This window comes from Fukomys damarensis, unplaced genomic scaffold, assembly GCF_012274545.1.
Source record: "Fukomys damarensis isolate Sample0158 unplaced genomic scaffold, DMR_v1.0_HiC HiC_scaffold_19, whole genome shotgun sequence".
Lineage (NCBI taxonomy): Eukaryota > Metazoa > Chordata > Mammalia > Rodentia > Bathyergidae > Fukomys > Fukomys damarensis.
Genome location: NW_022900931.1, coordinates 30,563,398 through 30,580,569, shown reverse-complemented (window position 1 = coordinate 30,580,569; position 17,172 = coordinate 30,563,398). Strand labels below are relative to the sequence as shown.

At 42.4% G+C, this 17,172-nt stretch overlaps 1 protein-coding gene across 17 annotated transcripts in view; it reads right to left on the bottom strand.

Moving 5' to 3' along the window:
- The window catches only part of Bend7 (BEN domain containing 7), a 79,552-nt gene that overhangs the window by 40,476 nt on the left and 21,904 nt on the right, over positions 1 to 17,172 (bottom strand). For 15 of the 17 annotated variants that reach the window (XM_010641993.3, XM_010641994.3, XM_010642000.3 and 12 more), the window contains 3 exons: positions 14,156 to 14,452; positions 10,070 to 10,222; positions 6,577 to 6,848 (listed from right to left, as the gene is read on the bottom strand). In XM_010641993.3, the coding sequence (XP_010640295.1) occupies positions 6,577 to 6,848; positions 10,070 to 10,222; positions 14,156 to 14,452 (722 nt within the window). The remainder of the gene's footprint in view (positions 1 to 6,576; positions 6,849 to 10,069; positions 10,223 to 14,155; positions 14,453 to 17,172) is intronic. The other 2 variants (XM_010641995.3, XM_010641996.3) reach the window with 1 other exon arrangement.

Here is a 17,172-nt window from a genome sequence, read left to right as displayed (position 1 = left end):
ATTCATTTGCAGAGTTTATCTGCAAATCTTTTAACAATGACATCCAAATTACAGGGCACAATTTACAACCGTTATGATCATCATTTTAAGGGTTCAGTGTCTGAATTCCCACCAGGCATATAGTTCCATGCATGTCTTGGCTGTTTTGGGTACAGCTGTGTATCAAGTCCTGACTTCCCTTACCCAGCCCTACCACATCTTACACGGCCGGTTCAGTAGTCAAGGGCCGTGTATAGTCCTTATGGCTCGCAAAAATATCCCTCCATCCATGCCTGCTCACATGAATTACATTGTTTCTTTGTATTTCAGCTGTGGTCTCCCTTCATCTAAAAGCAGTTAGGTTAAAACCTACTTTGGGGGAGGGATCCTCCAACCAGGTAAGTAAAAGGACTCCGAGCCCAAGTCCTGAGTATATCATGCGACTCCCCTATGTAATCCAAACAAACAAATAAAGCAAGACATTTTACAATCATACAAATTAGTCACATGGGGAACATTTCCAGCAAAGGCTATTTTATATATACACCAAATTATAGTAAAATATCTAAAAGGCTACAGGGTGAAAGAGTAAGCAAAGTGCAGAAATACACAGATTGAACACTTGCCCCAGAGTTTTCAACTATGAATCAATGAATTATTCACATAGATTTCAAATTCTGTGTCATGTAACATGCACTCTTAGAGGCACCTCCAGAGTTATCTGTACGAGACTACATGGTAGTGAGGGTTAAAAAGGCCTGGCCAGCTCATTAAGGCTCAGACAGGCTCAGACTGAGAGCTGAAAAAGACTATGGAGGAAGTGCTGGACTGTGAACGGTGCACTGATTTTCTATTTGAAATATGTCCCTGGGTAAGTAAGAGTATCTAAAGGACACGAATTCATACCATACATGGTAATTCTTGATGCTCACTATTTCTTTAAAAGTGTACTGGATTTTTTAAAAAAAACATTATTTCATTTTGTGTGTGTTATCTGCTTCTGTTTGATTAAAATTAAAATTATTTCTTATAAATCAGGCCTGCTCCAGGTAGAGGTATTGTTACCATTTATCAGATGCTCAAAGAAAACATGGCCCAGGAACACCTGAGGCGGGAAGGCGGGCCCACGCGGCTGGCCTGGCCTGGCCTGGCCTGGCCATGTGGCTGTTACCGCTGCACAGCTTGAGCACAGCAGGCATGCCTGGGGCTGCAGCACGTAGGTCTTGCTTAGCCAGCAGTTCTGGGAAGAAGGGCCAGCAGTATGTGAGCATATATTTAATGTCGGACAGGATAAAACTTAAGAAATCATCAAAAAACCAATTCTTTACATACTTCTTACTTGATAAAACTAAGAATTTAATTTTAGAAAAGATAATATAATTTGGTCCCTTGAAAGTTCCTTCATGCTCTTGCATAATGAGAAATTCTAAAGTCTTTCAGAAATGTGTTTAGCCTTTTCCTTCTGAAGTAATAAATTAACGAGTCTGAGGACCAGGGCTTGATTTATGTTGAAGATATTTGAGCCAAACGGGTAATACGTAGTATTTCAACACCATGATCCAGCTTCTTCCCTCCTAACACCACCAGAACTGCTCCTCCCAGAGACCCTGAGTCTGTCTGTGACCCTGCAGGCAGTGAGATCCTGCTCTTCCTGTCCTAGGAGACATCCAGTTGCCCCTACTAGAGCTTCCTCCTGGAATGCTGTGATTCCTGCTTGTGATTTCCCTCCATGTGTTCCTTGAAAGGCAAAGACTATTTCATTCACGTCAGCACACTCTGGAAAAGTGATATAATTTGCTACTTTCTATATTCTAGACACAATACGTTTTCTAATTTAATTCTTACCCTATGAAGCAGCTACTATCATTATACTCACTTGCACATGCAAAAATCAAGGCTCACAGAAATGAAGTAATTTGTTTAAGATCATCAAACTAGCATGCAATGAAGCAGCCTGCACTAGCAACTTACTCTGAACACATGTACTGCCTCAGCTTAAACGTACTCACCAATAAATGAAAAACTGCTGATTTGATGTACCTTATTAGATCTTAGCACAGCATTTATCTATGGAGCTAAGAAGATATTAAGAAAACAGATTCTACAGGGCTGGAGATTTAGCTCAGTGGTTCCGCCACCTCCCTCCCAAGTGCAAGGTCCCGAGTTCGATCCCCTGTACCAAAAAAAAACCAAACCAAAACAAACAAAAAAAAGATTCTGAATTCAGATGCTATTTTTGTTGAAAGCATCAAAGTATTTTAAATTATTTTAAGAAGAGTGACACAAAATATACATTAACAGTTACCTTAAACTGATGAAAATTCATAAATGAAACTGATAAATATCCACAGATTTATCTTCTGATAACTTACAATTGTATAATCCAGGATTACTGGAGAATATTCATAGTAATTACAACAAATAGAAAAACACTTTCTACTATTCTACTTAGGAAGCTGAGGCAGAAGATCAAAAGTTTGAGCCCAGCCTGGACAGCTCAGTGACTTAGTGAGACTCTGTCTCAAAATAAAAAATAAACAAAGGGCTTGGAATATAGATCAGAATTTCTTTCAATCCCAGTGTCACAAAAAAATTACAAAAATATTTTGTAAACTCATCTTTTACCAAAGCCAAAGCACCCCAAAGCCAAACAAAAAGCAACAATTAAACTTAGGTCATATATATCTAACCTGAAAATCATAAATCAATCTATCTAGTTCTGAAAAAACAGTGACTGTAACTTATTTGTCTCAGTACTAGTCAAGAATTGGACTGTGAATTCATGAAAAAGAGTTGCACTGTATCCCAATCTGAAATTTGATTTTGGATTTCTACCTTTGCTTCTATGTAAATTAGGTCTGAATTTTACTTAATGTGCTAACTTAAAAAGGGTCAAAGACTCCAAAAAAGAAACATTCCTGCTACTTCCTTTCCAAAAACACTTGTTCACATGCATCTGTTTATTCATGCATACAGATACTTGTACTTAAAAATATTTATGTTTGTTTCCTATAAAGGTGCTCTGGGAGGACTCCAAGGTTAAAAAAAGACCCAACATTTATTAGATGCACAGCACACTGTGCCAGCCTCTCAGGGAGAGCAGCGTGCAGAGAAGGCAGGTCTGCTTCCTCAGGCTCACACAGCCAAGACCTAGCCCAGCAGCCTCACCCTGCATCCTGCACCTTTACTGTTCACTTTGCCCCAAGAAACCTACTCATAAGCGAGTAACATCCAGTCTAAACTTGCCTCTCCTCCATAGTGTCTCCCCACAAGCAGTGCCATGACAAGAACTGTGCCTGAACAGGTCCCCAAGTCCTCCACGCAGTGGATGAGGCAGGGCCTGAGGTGGGGAGCTGCTGTACCTTTTCCAGCCGTGTTTGTGCAGGCTCCTGAACACGTGGGTAACAGGAGCACCTCAAAGAGTAGGGACTGAATGAGATCATTCACTTAGCACGTGAGTATTGTAACTGTTAGAATACAGTCCCTGCTCTTGAAAGGCTGGGGTGGCAGAGCGTGAAGTCATGTAAAACGTACAGAACAGAACAAAAAGTCCTACAAAGGAGGACTGTTCCAAAGAGAGGAAGCCCTGCAGGGGTAGGTGGACACAGCAAGGAGTAACAAGGAAGGAAAATGGGTGGCAATTAAATTGAGGAGGGACTTCAGGTTAAGCTAAGTCTAGACCCAACATTTCATTAGCTTATTCTGTATCTTATGCTTAAGGCAAATGTAGATCATTTGTCACCTGCAGATTAAACATTTGCCGAGCACTTCTGTGTGCCAGGCATCGCCGTGGTGGCTCCGGTGCGCTACGATCCGTCGATGCTCGCCACACTAAGGTGTGGACACTTGCGTTGTCTTTGTTTCCAACCCTGTGTTTTTCTGCCTTTGAGCGGGAAGACTGTCGTCAGTCACAAGGCTCAGGTGACCTGCAATGACCACGGACTCCGCAGGCCCTCATGTTTGCATCTGTGCCACGAATATACTGTACTGGACACAGCTGCTTCTTGTGAACAAGTCAGTGTAAAAATGGTAATGCCATACACTGAATTTTAAAAACTTTATGTGTGAGAAAAGCAATAAAGTGCAGTTGGATCTTCGTGCCTCACTGCTGCCGCACTCGTCCTGCTCTTGTGCCCTAGGTGTCCAGGGAACATGCTGAGACAGCTGTGCCCTCTTCCTCCTGCCCAGGACACAGCAGCGCTCTCCCTAGCTCAGTGGTCCTAGTAGCAGCCAGCACCACCCTAGTTTTCCTGCACAGAAGCCCTGGTTTACTTCCTACTCCGCCTCCACACCCCTCCCGCTTGGCTCTCACTTTCCCTTCTCTCAGCCTCCTCCGCTCCGCCAGACCACCCACCCTGGGGCCTGGCCCACCACACAGCAGGGATTTCCTCCTGACCCCACCGTCTCCTCTCTCCGTCCCTCTGCCATCCACAGCACAGTCCAGGCACCAGTCTAAACAGCAGTCAAGATTCTTCTTCACACTTGTAGCTGCTCCCTCGTGCTTCAATATGGGGCAGAAGGCCGAAGGCCAGGCCTGGTCTACTGGGATTTTCATTTCCTGGCCCCTTTCTCCTTTCATCAAGGCCAGTCAGACAGCTGCGCTAGCGACACTGGACCACTCGGCCAACCCTACGCCTGTGGACTGGACCCTTCCAACACTACGGACTTCTCAGAGCCCATACAGTTCCCATCACCTTTTCTCCAACCTGTTTTACAGGATAACTCTCCTGTGATTACAGGTATTATTTCCTCTGGACTCTGGCTTAAAAATAATTAAAGAACAGAAAGGAGCCTGAGTTTGGGTCCCTTCGCCCGTGGGAGCCACTCCCACTCCAGCACGGGCCCTGGCAGGCCAGCCTCAGCCTGCCCATGGACATGGCCACCACAGCACTGCTGCCCATGAATCTGGGACTCACTGGGCTCAGAAGACAGGTGCAGAATGGGTGGGACACTGAAAGCAGGGAATCTAGACAGAGCTCCGCCTCTCCTTAGAAGCATGTTGCTCTTCAGAGGCAACCAGCACTTCCATTTTCAGGGACAATTCTGAATGCTCAATCAAACTAAATAATTGTGGACAAGAGGTAAGTTGTTTTATCTAATATATAAATAAAATTATAAATTGATACTGTAAGAGTAATTAAAATACTATTCTATTTCATGAATGTGCACAACGCCTTTATTCATCTTCTTCATCTTTTAAGCACAACTGGGGCTTAAAAATTAAAAAACAGAAATTGCAGTTACTAGCATTAGACCAAGTTATGCAACTTAATTTACTGCTACTATTATCAATGCCTAACAGAAAAGAATGTGCAAAAAATTTAAGGAAAATATGAACGTATGATGAAAAGTGCTTAGGAGGACGTGTACTTCCTACAATCATTTATCTGTTCCCAAATACATGACCTACTGGGTTTTGAACTAGGGCCTTAGTTCCAATAACCATATGGTAAAATCAAAGGAGAAGATCAGTTCAGTGTAAAACATCATTATCATTAATAGTATTTTAAATTAAAAATTTAAGAGAATTTCTTAATGATTGTAGCACGTACTTACAGATTTAAAAAATGCCCCTTTAAGACAAAGGAGTGGAAAAAAGTTAAAATTATTTTCTAGTCTAAAAACACCACACGTGGTTATTTTTATTCCCTCCCTTCATTGCAGACCCAACGCAGATATACGCTATCGAACTGTCTTCCTACACTTTTGAAGAGATACTTTTTCTTTTAATAGCAACTTGTTTCTTACTTAAAACTTTAAAAGGTAGGGCCAGACTCCAATCCTATACAGGCCTGTGGGAGTTCTCAGCAGGATCTTCATCCTATGAGATCTGATAATAATAGATCACTCACTCTTGTTTATTTTAAGAACTCTGCCAACAACTTGAGGTTCAAGACATACATATATTTAGGTAAAGATACTGTAATAGAGTATGTGACTGCAAGTAGAGCATATTATGAAAGAAACTGGCTTACGGTCCCATGAACATAAAACAGCAAGTTGGACAGATTATCTCAGATGTAATCCAGCATCGGGCCTGCGACAACACTTGCTATGATATTAAAATAGCAAACCTTTCCCGAGCTTTAACCTATCATTACACCGAGTAAATGGCATGGCACTGCCACCTAATTAGCAGTGTAGCTTGCATCTATAAAATAGAATTAGCGCCACTGCTCCTTTTTTATTATTAGTTTGTTTTTCCAGAAAGGTATGACCTTATCTGTAGGCTTCTGCTCATTTATGCCCATCTACAAAAGATTTAATTATGTTCTTTAGTTTTCTAGGACAAGGAAATTGAAAACTGACAGTTTGAAATTAAAAATGTTAAAGAAATTAGTGAGCAGATTACTTATGCCATCGCCCTTCTTCTTTCAGAGGTAAAGAAGGGAAACATGTTTAAACAAATAAGGCACACAGGCTTCCAGAAAGAAAATTCGAGGCAAAGAAATTATTACTGATCTTGTTTTCCTCTTTCCTGCAGGTATTTTCCAAGTTCTAGTTGTTTCAGGCAGAACTAGTGAAGAGAAACTGTACTAACACTATAAACTGAAAGTTGTATCAAGTAGAGTCAGCAGCCAGAAGACACCAACTTACGTCTGAGGAAGGCGATTCGATAACAATACCGAATCCCAGGACGCGGTTCTGCTCGCTGTAGGAGCGCTCAGTGGCGGCTTGCACGGAGGACTGCTCCGGGGCCCCTGCTGCTGGCTTCTTCTCCATTTCTGCCACACCAGACTTCTGCTTCACAGTAACAGGTTCTGCAGGCTTTGGGGGCACTTTTTTCTTTTTATTTCTCTTGCGTGAGACAGCAGTTCGCTGGGAGCATATAAGGGAAATTGGGGGTTGTTGTCTGTTTTGAGTTCCAACTGTGAACAATAAACACAAATATGGTACAGGCACTTTGTGTCTAACTGAGGACAACTTACCCCAGGTCCAGCTTTGTCATCTGCAAAATGATACCGAAGTGAAGCTCCCTCAAGGAAAAAGCTCATCAAAACAATCTCACTCTGCACTAGATGCAGACTGGAGCACCTGAAGCCCTAAGGGCAGGGAACCACCCAGGGGAAACCTGCTCCTACACCAGTGGCTCCCTCAGTGAAATGCTACTGCTGGCTTTGATGGGAGGAAAAGATCAAGAGCCATGAGAAAACACTGGATCATGACTTCATGGATCACGTGGCATTTGTAAATAAATGAGAACTCCAGAACTTAAATTCAGGTCCAGCTCCATGCTTTCTGGTAAGCCCATTTCAGGAATGTTCCAACTGTCATTTTGTGTTAGCTGATCATTGCTAAGGATCTACAGATACCATGATGGTCAAAGATGAAACAATGATGATCGTGTGGGCAAGCCTGATCAGAAGACACGGTTTGGGAGCATTCTGTGCAGAAAATGCCTGTTCATCACTTCATCAGGCCCAGTGGCTCCTTCATCAAATACTCCATGCACAGCCACCCTCTCCAGGGCAGTGTTCAGGGTATTAGACCAGGCTGCTTCTCTAGACCTGTTTTATGCAGCAGAAAAGTTAGAATATAGCGGTGTATACAAGTTAAGCAAATCAGTAAAATCTAGAAGCAGCCTGAGTTCCAAAGATGAAAAGCACAGCCAAGGACTAAGTACGCACAGTAAACACATACTTAAAGACTCCAGGATGGTAAGTGCAGTTTTCACACATGCAGTCTGAGAAACAAGGTTCGCTAACCATTTGAAAACATTCCAATGGAACACGAAGCAGGAAAGTATGGCCTGAATTTGCATTGAATTCCCATGTACTACTACGGTTCCCTAAACACGTATGATCACAGGATATGCCTGATTTGACAGAAAGAAACCTATGAATGCGAGCCAAGAGAAACACATGGCATTCAAATTCTCATGCACATGGATCACTACCTTCCTTTTACTTATTTCGGTCTGAAAATAAAGAATATTTACACTTTGATCCTGATAATTTCATCTCTAGGCAGGAAGGAAATTTAGAAGTATTGGACATAAGCTGCCTAAAAAACCAAAGTTGTTTAAACAATCATTCATGCAGTAATTTGCCTCACTGGTGCTCTACTTTTTAGCCGCAAATGAATACCAACATTTTCTTAAACCAACCCCAGTGCCTCATCCCCAAGCCTGACCAAGTGGCTGGGAATGTAGAGGGCAGGGCCCAGGCACCAGTGTTCTGCAGAAGCTCCTCCAGGGACTCAAGTGCACAGCCAGGGTTGAGAGCCTCTCTCTGTTCTGTCCACTTTGACTCCAGGTCAGGACTGTTCTGTCTCCACCGTCAAAGGGAGCAGCGATGCAATGATCAAGACTGGCAGGGCTGCAGCCTCTCTGACTTCATCACATCCAAGTAAAAGTAAGAATATCTCTGACTCGGAGAACACAGGGGCTCTGACTTTTGCTTTTTCTTTTGAAAACCTAGATACAGCTCAAGTTTCCGGATCCAGACCTTAGTGCTTGACCTTACTCCTTGTCTTGCCCCTAAAATAAAGGTTAAACTTTCAAAATATAATTTAATCCAAGTCTTACTAGTAATGAAACTTAAATAAATCTACCCCACACAAGTTTTTCTCAGTTTAAGAAAATTAAAGGAGTTCATCCTTTATGCTATCCATAGCTTTGGAATCATTTACTGCTGTAATTTAAAACATTCAGAAAGGAATACATGGTGACAAAGTGGCATTTACTTAATAGATTCTAAAAAGGTTTCAGTCAAGGATTTAAATGGTTGCAATTTGTGCTTTGCCATTTCAGTAGTAAGGAGCTTAAGTAGAAAAATAAATCATTACAATTTCACATGCATATTTTCTTAAGTACAACAAATTCTCCCTCTGAGAAAAGAATCTGTACATAACAAAGTAACCTTTCTTTCTGAGGCCCTTCTTTAAGAGATGCTAACCTTTGCCAGGCTAATAAGAGCGCGGCCTATTGTGGTGGAGCAAGGTGAATCAAATGCTTACTGACCTGGGCACAATGCTGGTTTTTGCCTTGGGATAAGACCAAACTTAATACTTTAAAACATTCTGCTTTTCAGCAAGCCTTTAGCTCACCTTACTTTAATGTGATCTTGAGTGACTGATATGGCTAAATGTTAAGCTTTTTATATCAAAATCATATCACTGAGTATTAGGATTTTACTAGAATTCACTCAATGGCACCAAGAGCAGCTCGTGAGTGATGAGCTTCCCGAAGACCAGATGATGAAAGGGCAGGCAGGCAGGCAGGCACGATGGACCTATGCTACCTATTCTTCTGCTTTCCCCCGAGGAACAGCAAGCAGTCTCCCCTGACAAGGAAGGCTTAATAAGATGACTTATTATTTCTTGTACCTGTGGCAAAAAAAAGTTTGTTTTACCTCCTAATTGTGGAGATAAGACAATGAGCTGCTGAATGAACATCTTGACCTGCAGACTTTCAGAAAACACTGCAAGGTCTTTAAAACAACGCTAATGAGATAGCTTCTGCTGGCATCTCACCTCAGAAAGTTATTTGTGTTTGCTATCTCATTTTGATTTGAAAACAATCCTGTTAGATATTTACAGGTGAAACCTGGAAGCTCAGGAGAAATGGGATGTCCATCGCCAACTTCAAATCCTTTCTCTGTTTTTCACCTTGTCCAGCTGAGTAGGAACAAAACCTTCAGTCATGTAAATGCAAGGGACAGACGTGAGGCGCCTCTGAGCTTCTCCACGATGTGGGTCTGAGGGAGAAGCCAGAAGTGGAACCCAGGCCTAACACTTCCTGGTGGCACACATCCATGAACATCTTCCACAGGGAGCGCACACTTCCTAAGTGTGCCAGGATTTAATGGACTAGCATTTGTGAAGTACAGGGAGGTCATGATATGAAGGATATTGACTACATGTTTATAAGTATGCAAGTAGTATTAGGAGCAATCAAAATTGTCTTGATTTGCTAAGGAAAATACCCCACAGGGTCACTGAAAAAGCAGAGCCAATAGATTCATGAAAAAGGCAAAGCAAGGTAGCAAGGTCGGAAGGATTCTGTAACAAAAGCATAATGAAGATCTCAACTGAAGACACCACAAACATGGTAACAATAAGGGCCCCTCAGAGAGGCTGGTCTGTGTACCTGCTTGGATCTGCATTAATTTCCGCATGGTCTTGAGCTCTTGGAGAATGGCCTGCAACGTTGACTGGCAGTTACAAGTACAGCAGTTTGATCCAACTGACGAATTTGCCATTGGAAATTCTCCTGAGCATGAGAGAAAAGAATGACATGCGCCTAAGAAACAAAAAAAATTATAGAGAGGAGGGAAGATTCGTTGGCAGGATTTTCAGTTGTGTGCAATTAGTATGAAACTGTGTCCTAGGAAAACATACTCAATAATTTTCACCTGGAGTTTTGGGGCCTGACTCTATCGGATTTTCCAGACTGCTGAGCTGAGGTTTAGACTATGTCAAAGGAGAACACATGCAGGCCTCCTGCTGTCAGACCAGTTATCTCAGAAAACAACACCCAAAAAAGTCACCACAAACACACTCAAGCTAGTTTGTACAAAACAAAACAAAACACTTCACCACCTCCATCTCTGATACCAGACTTTCAAATCAACTGGTAGCTGTGTATTGTTATCAGAGTTCATATTAAGAATTAAGAGAGTTTATTTAACAAGGTTTTAATAGGAAGCATGTATTTCAAAAGAGAAGACCTGCGGCCACCGGGAAACATGGGGAATTCCCTCTGGCTGGGCTGTGCTGGGTGGGAGAAGGAGGAGAGAAGCTCTTTTGCCTGGCCAGGCCAGAGGGGTTGGTGGATGGCCTTTCCCTGGCTTCATGGAGGAACCCTCCTACATCTTTATTCACTCTTGCCACGCCCCTCACCATACTCTTTATCACTGTGCAAATTCGGTGCACTTCTTGAGTAAAACTCTCTGGTTCTGTGTACCCTACATGCGAACAAGTATGCCCATGCTGTCCTTAGAGTACAGGACAGGGCTCCAACAGCTCGGTCCCCTCCAGTGCCAAGGTTCACATAGTAAGATGGAGCAGTGTGGGACACGGCTGCCACCTGAGTCTTCTGTTAGGTGGGTAAGGTAAGTTCCATGGTTTTGTTCCAATTACACACTCTATTATACTAGATATAATTTAAATCCTGAAATGTGCATATATGTAGATACTAAAGAAAAGTTCACCACCACAAAACTACAAAGTACTTGCAGGCCACCAAACCGCTGAGCTAAATCCCCGGCCCTACAAAATACTTTTAGCACAGTTATTTACATTTAAGATTGTATTGGCTGGAGATTTAGTTCAGTGGCACTGCACTTGCCTCTCAAGCCTCACAAGCAATGTCCTAAGTTTGATCCCCGGTACAAAAAAAAAAAAAAGATTGTACCAAACTTAGCTGTTACAACTTTAAAACTGCAAATAATTCCAGGAAATCTTAAAGGAGTCCCAGCTACATAAAGGTGGTCCTTGGACTCTGTGGAGGTTGGGTTACAAACCTCTGTGCCATTGAAAACCCAGAGAACCAAGCTTATTGTCTGTCAGTACCAAGGACTGAACCCAGGGCTTTTGCACCAAGCCACCCCCTCCCATTTGTTTGTGAGACATTTTCGCTAAATCACCAGCGGGGCGAGAACTTGAGATCCTCCTGCCTTAGCTTCCCAGGCCACTGGGGTCAAAGGCATGCACACCACACTGGCCAAGGACTTCTGACCAGAACTTTTGACCCCCGCAGTGGCAACATGAGATGACTGCGAATTAAACCCCTGTACTGTACGCCAGTTAGCTTCGCGCAGCGACAGTATCAATGCAAGAGTGCATCCCTCCATCTGCTCATATTTCTCTCACCTGAGAATGGTGCCATGCAGTCTATGTGTGTGTGCATGACTTCTGACAAATCTAAAAATTATAAGAGATTTGCATGCTTGTCAGTAAATGATAAAACAGACTATTATCTATAGACATTTTGTGCATTTGTGACTTATAACTTCTTCCCAATTTTCTCCCTATCTCTAGGCTGTGAGGTTCATCTGAATTTTCCTAAATTGTGATAAATCTCCACACAAAAAAAATCCTTCTCTAAGTGGACTTGCCCAGTTCAAACCCATGTTATTCAAGGGTCAATTGTACAATGCATTTTTATTAAATGCATGTGAGCAGTAAGCACAAAAAAGTCCATTTTGAACAGAGAGGGAGAAAGTCATGTTTGTAATTTGTATTAACATTAGTAACATTCTCCAAGTCAAATCCAGTCTCCTTGCTGTACACTGGAAAGAGAACACCTGACACCCAAAAATTATCCACACACACCTAAAGCATCTTATTTTCCTCACTGTCTCTTGGACAGCAAGATAGTGAGGAGGGCTGGTAGGATATTCCTAGGCACTAGTCTAAGTGCCTTTGTCATCTCTAGAGGATTATAAATCACTTTCTAATTTTAAAGAGAAAGGCCTATTTTTACGGCAGAGCCTTTAAGGAGCCACCTCCCTCTCACAGAAAGAGGCTGTGAATTTGACACTGAGAGGAAGAGAGACTGCCATCTCTGGGCTCCCTGCCCCCTCGTCAGGGTCTCAGTGTAGTTTTTCCAGTCCCTGAACTGGTTGGTTACTGCAAACTGGTTTAAGTACTACCTTGGTGTTTGTTTGTTTTTGTACCTGGGACCAAACTCGGGGACCTTGGCTTGTGAAGCAGGCGGTGGCACCGCTGAGCTAAATCCCCAGCCCCTGCAAACTGCATTTAAAGAGAAGAACAAATCAAAACTTCTTTTTTCAAAGGATATGACGAAATGAAAAATAAATGGAAGAAAAACTTTTCAAGGGAACTCAAAATATCTTATTTTTTCCCTTGTACTTTGCAAAAACTTTAGGTCTGTGTATCTACATGTAATTTATAATTCAAATAATGTTTAATTCACTGAATAGAAAATATGACCAAGAAAAGCACCAATTTTTTTCCTTAAGCCTTGAAAATAATTGTCATTTTCCCCCCCACTCACAATTACAGACTTTAAGGAAATTTTATTTTAATGAAATACTTTTAAATGCTAATGAGTCAAGTTAGAAAATGTGGGTCTTTAGTTCAGCACTAGAGCGGGGTTAAAGAAGGGAGTCCTGCAAGATGTGAGGTTATCAGCCCTCGCCGAGTGGCACTCTTCTGACGAGGAAGCTACATGGGACACTCAAAAAGTACCGTGAATATTTAAACAAAAAATGTACCACAGTAAGACACTGCCATTACTCTTCAAAACATTCCCCCTTTGGGCATTCTGAACACACTTATCACATCATTCTTGCTGCCTTGTGAAACAGCTCTGGAAATTCTCTTTTCTGAGAGTCATTATCTACTGCAGTGTACTAAAATGATCCAAAGCATCTACCTCTCAACATTTTGACTTTGGGGAAGAGCCAGAAGTCACACAGCAGCAGATCAAGAGAATGAGGACACACTATAATGTTTTATGAGCCTGCCCTTCCATTGGATGGCTCTTGGTGCAGGAGACAACTTATTTTTAATCACAAACGCTTCTCAGCCTTTTGGCTAAGATCAAGTGCAGTACCATATTTTCAATCACACCTCATTGACACTCATGAAAGAGGACTTCCAGAACTGTTTCAGAAAGTGGCAAGAAAAATGGGATAAATGTATTTGAAGCAAGGGAAAGTTATCCTGAGGGGGATTAACGGCAATGTGTCTTTTACTATTGTGGATTTTTAAAAAGTTGAAACGCTCACTGTGTGGTCTCATCACCCCACATAAGTGAAGGAGTGAGCAAGAGGATATACTGTACATACCAGTTATACAACGTACAGCCAGGCAGGGATCGAACTTGGGACCTTGCACTTGCCAGGCAGGCGGTAGAACCAAGGCAGATTCTTTTAGTGATGAAGGGAGCTGTTTATGCCCTAGTGTCCAGTCTTCTGTGACATCTATTTATCAGCAAATGATAGTTTTAACTTCTTCAAGGGCTGAAATCTCTACTGGGAAATCTTCACATAGGACACAGAACCTCCATTTTTTCCCGATTCTCAGTTCTAGGTGTTTTAATATACTTCCACTTTATCCTTCATGTTTTCCTTGTCTTTTGAAATAACTCAGTGACAGTGAGTGACTAAGGGAGAGTTTACTAAACTGATCTCAAACAGCAAACTCAGAAACAAGACAGGCCAGGACCCCCGACAAGTACATTCTCTAAGTCTGATGAGAACCGTACCGTTGGAGCTTGCAGTGGTGTGTGGCTGACTCTGGAAGGTTCTAGAGCGGGTACCATACTGCCCTGAGAACTGCTCACTTTGGGGTGGTAGCTCATTCCATGCACGTGAAGAAGGGGGAAGGCTCTGTGCCTCCACAGAGGAGTTCAAACGCTGAGGCCAAATTAGATCCAAATCTTGGGGCTCTTCTTTTAATTTTTCTCCTTCTTTACCAACACGCTGATATATCCTCCCAGTGCTGTCATTCAGTAATCTTCTCATCCCTGTAATTTGTTTTTTAATTTCCATGCTTTCATCTCCTAATGGAAACAAGGCCAAAGTTAGCACTGGAAATTAGCACAGGGAAAAAATAGGCTGCTACACCAAAACAAAAAACAACAACAACAAAAAAACAAAACAAAACAACCGTTCTTGGGAAATAGGCAAGACTGATTCCATAAACTTAAGTAACTCATAAAAATTAAAGGCAGGAAAACTGGCTATGATCTAAAGACAGTGCTCACAAAACCGAGGTGTCTCCTTCTGGCCAAGCTTTCCTCAGTGTGTGTCACCAGGGCACATTCGATGCCCTCCCTGGAAACATTTTCTGAGTAAGAATATTACAAGAAAACTGGCTAAAACCAAAGGCAAGGCTGGAGCCACGTGAAGGTGTAAGGGGCCAAGGCTAGGCAGGTGACTAACACGGACACCCTGGCTGCTCCTGGGTATCCTCGGCAGGCAGGTACCCCAACAGAGAAGGCAGGCTGCTTGCTGGGACATGAAGCTTTGCAAGAATGGCTTCAGGGCAGGTGAGGAGGGCTGTTGACAGCAGATGTCCTCCAGGATGACATCCATGGTGGAGACTTCACATTCATAGGGGACAACATGAGACGGCAAAGCTTACTTCGTTTTGGGGGCACACGAGGAGGACTTTGCTTTTCTAGTAGCCTGACTATCACACCATCCTGAGGGTGTCCCTGGGGTCCCACCACTCTAGGTATCCAGACAGACAAGCACCTGATGTACAGCAATGCAGCCGCACCCCCATCCCACACCCCGCTAGAACCAAGCCCACCACCCAGACCTGCCCAGACCAAATCATCTGCCACCGCCCTGCAGCACCAGCTCTGTAACTGCATGCAAAGGCAACAGACTGCTTCTAACCTCACTTCACCTAAGGCTGACTTTGTACGATCACAGTAAAATGCACATAACATGAGATTCACCACTGCAACCCTTTCAAGCATACAGTCCAGTAAAGTACATTCACACTGTTACACAACCAATCTCCAGCCTAAACAACTTAGTGTCTTACTGAGACCCTGTCTCAAAATAAAAAATAAAAAAGGTCTGGGATTAAAGCTCACTGTGAAAGCCATGGGTTCAATTTCCAATACTGCCAAGACAAATGAATAAAAAGCAAAAACCAAAAACCAAACAAATAAATAGATTATCTTGCCCTTATGGAATTTTTTAAAAAGTAAGGTATCTCTATACTGGACTGCATATACTCCATAAACTTACTTAAAGATGACTATAGAATTGTACAGACAGAAAATATTTCCATCATCTACTGGGAGATATTTCAAACATACTATCTTCTTTCTCTGCAAGGTTGGGGATAGAAGCCAGGGCCTTGCACATGTTAAGCAAGTGCTTTGTAGTGAGCTACCCAGCCTATAGTGTCTTCTTAAACTACAACTGCCAGCATCCTCGAAGAGATTAAAAGACACATTTTTTTCCCCTCTAACCTAGGGATAAAGTCCAGGTATCTCTGCCCATTCATGAAGTCAGTTTACTAAATGCTTCAAATTTAAACTATGAGAAAAAGAAAAGGAAAAAGAGAAATGTCTATTAAGAAAAACAGCTTTTGCAAATAAAATATAACAATGTTTCAATGGCATTTATATAAACTAGATTTCTCAGAAGAACTAGTAGCTGTGTAATAACTTTAGATATTTACTTTATCGATATATGTGTCACATTAGCAGATATTGTGTAAGGAAAATTTACACATTATTTTGAAAAAGTCCCCTCAATTTTGGGGAAGTAAGCACCACAGATGGACCCAAGGGCTTTGTTCATGCTAAGTAACACTCTACCACTGAGCTACACTCCAACACCTATAACTTTTAAAAATGTTAATAAAAATACTCATTCTTTAACAGTGAACACTGGTGAATACAGAAAAAAAGATTTTCAAAGTTACAATACTGTCATATGTTAGCATATGCTTTAGAGAAAAACATTTGAATGTGTAATAAAACTATTTCCACTTCAAACACCAGTGAAGATTATAGTAGAGAAACAATAAATCATATTCCAGATTTTATGAGAATAAATGAGCGAGTGCCATTTAAGTGACAGGAAGTCAGCAACATCTAAACATCCTAACCATGTCTGGGAGCAGAGCGTGTCTGGAGGATTCCAGAAGACGCACACGGTCCCACCACACAACCTCCCAGTCAGCACGGCACCATCAGCAGAAGCAGCAGCTCTCCTGCACAGTCACCCTCCACCTTCTGAGCAGGCCCAGCACGGTGCACGCAGGCTGCACACAGACTGCTCTTCACTGGCAGGGCTGCTGGCCACTCCCTCGTACCAGGACCCCTGGAAGAGCTGCCCTCAGGAGCCAGGCCTCACAGTGCTGACTCGCTTCACCTGGACCCTGCCATCACAGGACAGGGGATGCATCTGGTGTCCAGTTCCCACCCCTGCTCTGAGGACAGAATTAACTCTGACAGTGCTACCACCTGGGAGACAAAAAGGTCCCAAGGATCCTGGAACCTTCCAAGGGCAACTCTGCTTGTTCATAACTTTAGTTTTGGAGTTCTAAAACTTATTCCCATGAAAATTAAAAGACTGAAAATACAACTTGAATTTTGCATGATTTTTATATTTTCACACTGACAACCAGAATCCTAAGCTGCAGGTGGAGATGAAAGAAGGTGACAGGCATCAAGCAAGACTGTGGTGGTTGGCTGCCAGCACAATGTGAAAAAGATGTCTTCTAGAGGCAAAAAAAAAAAAAAAAAAAAAA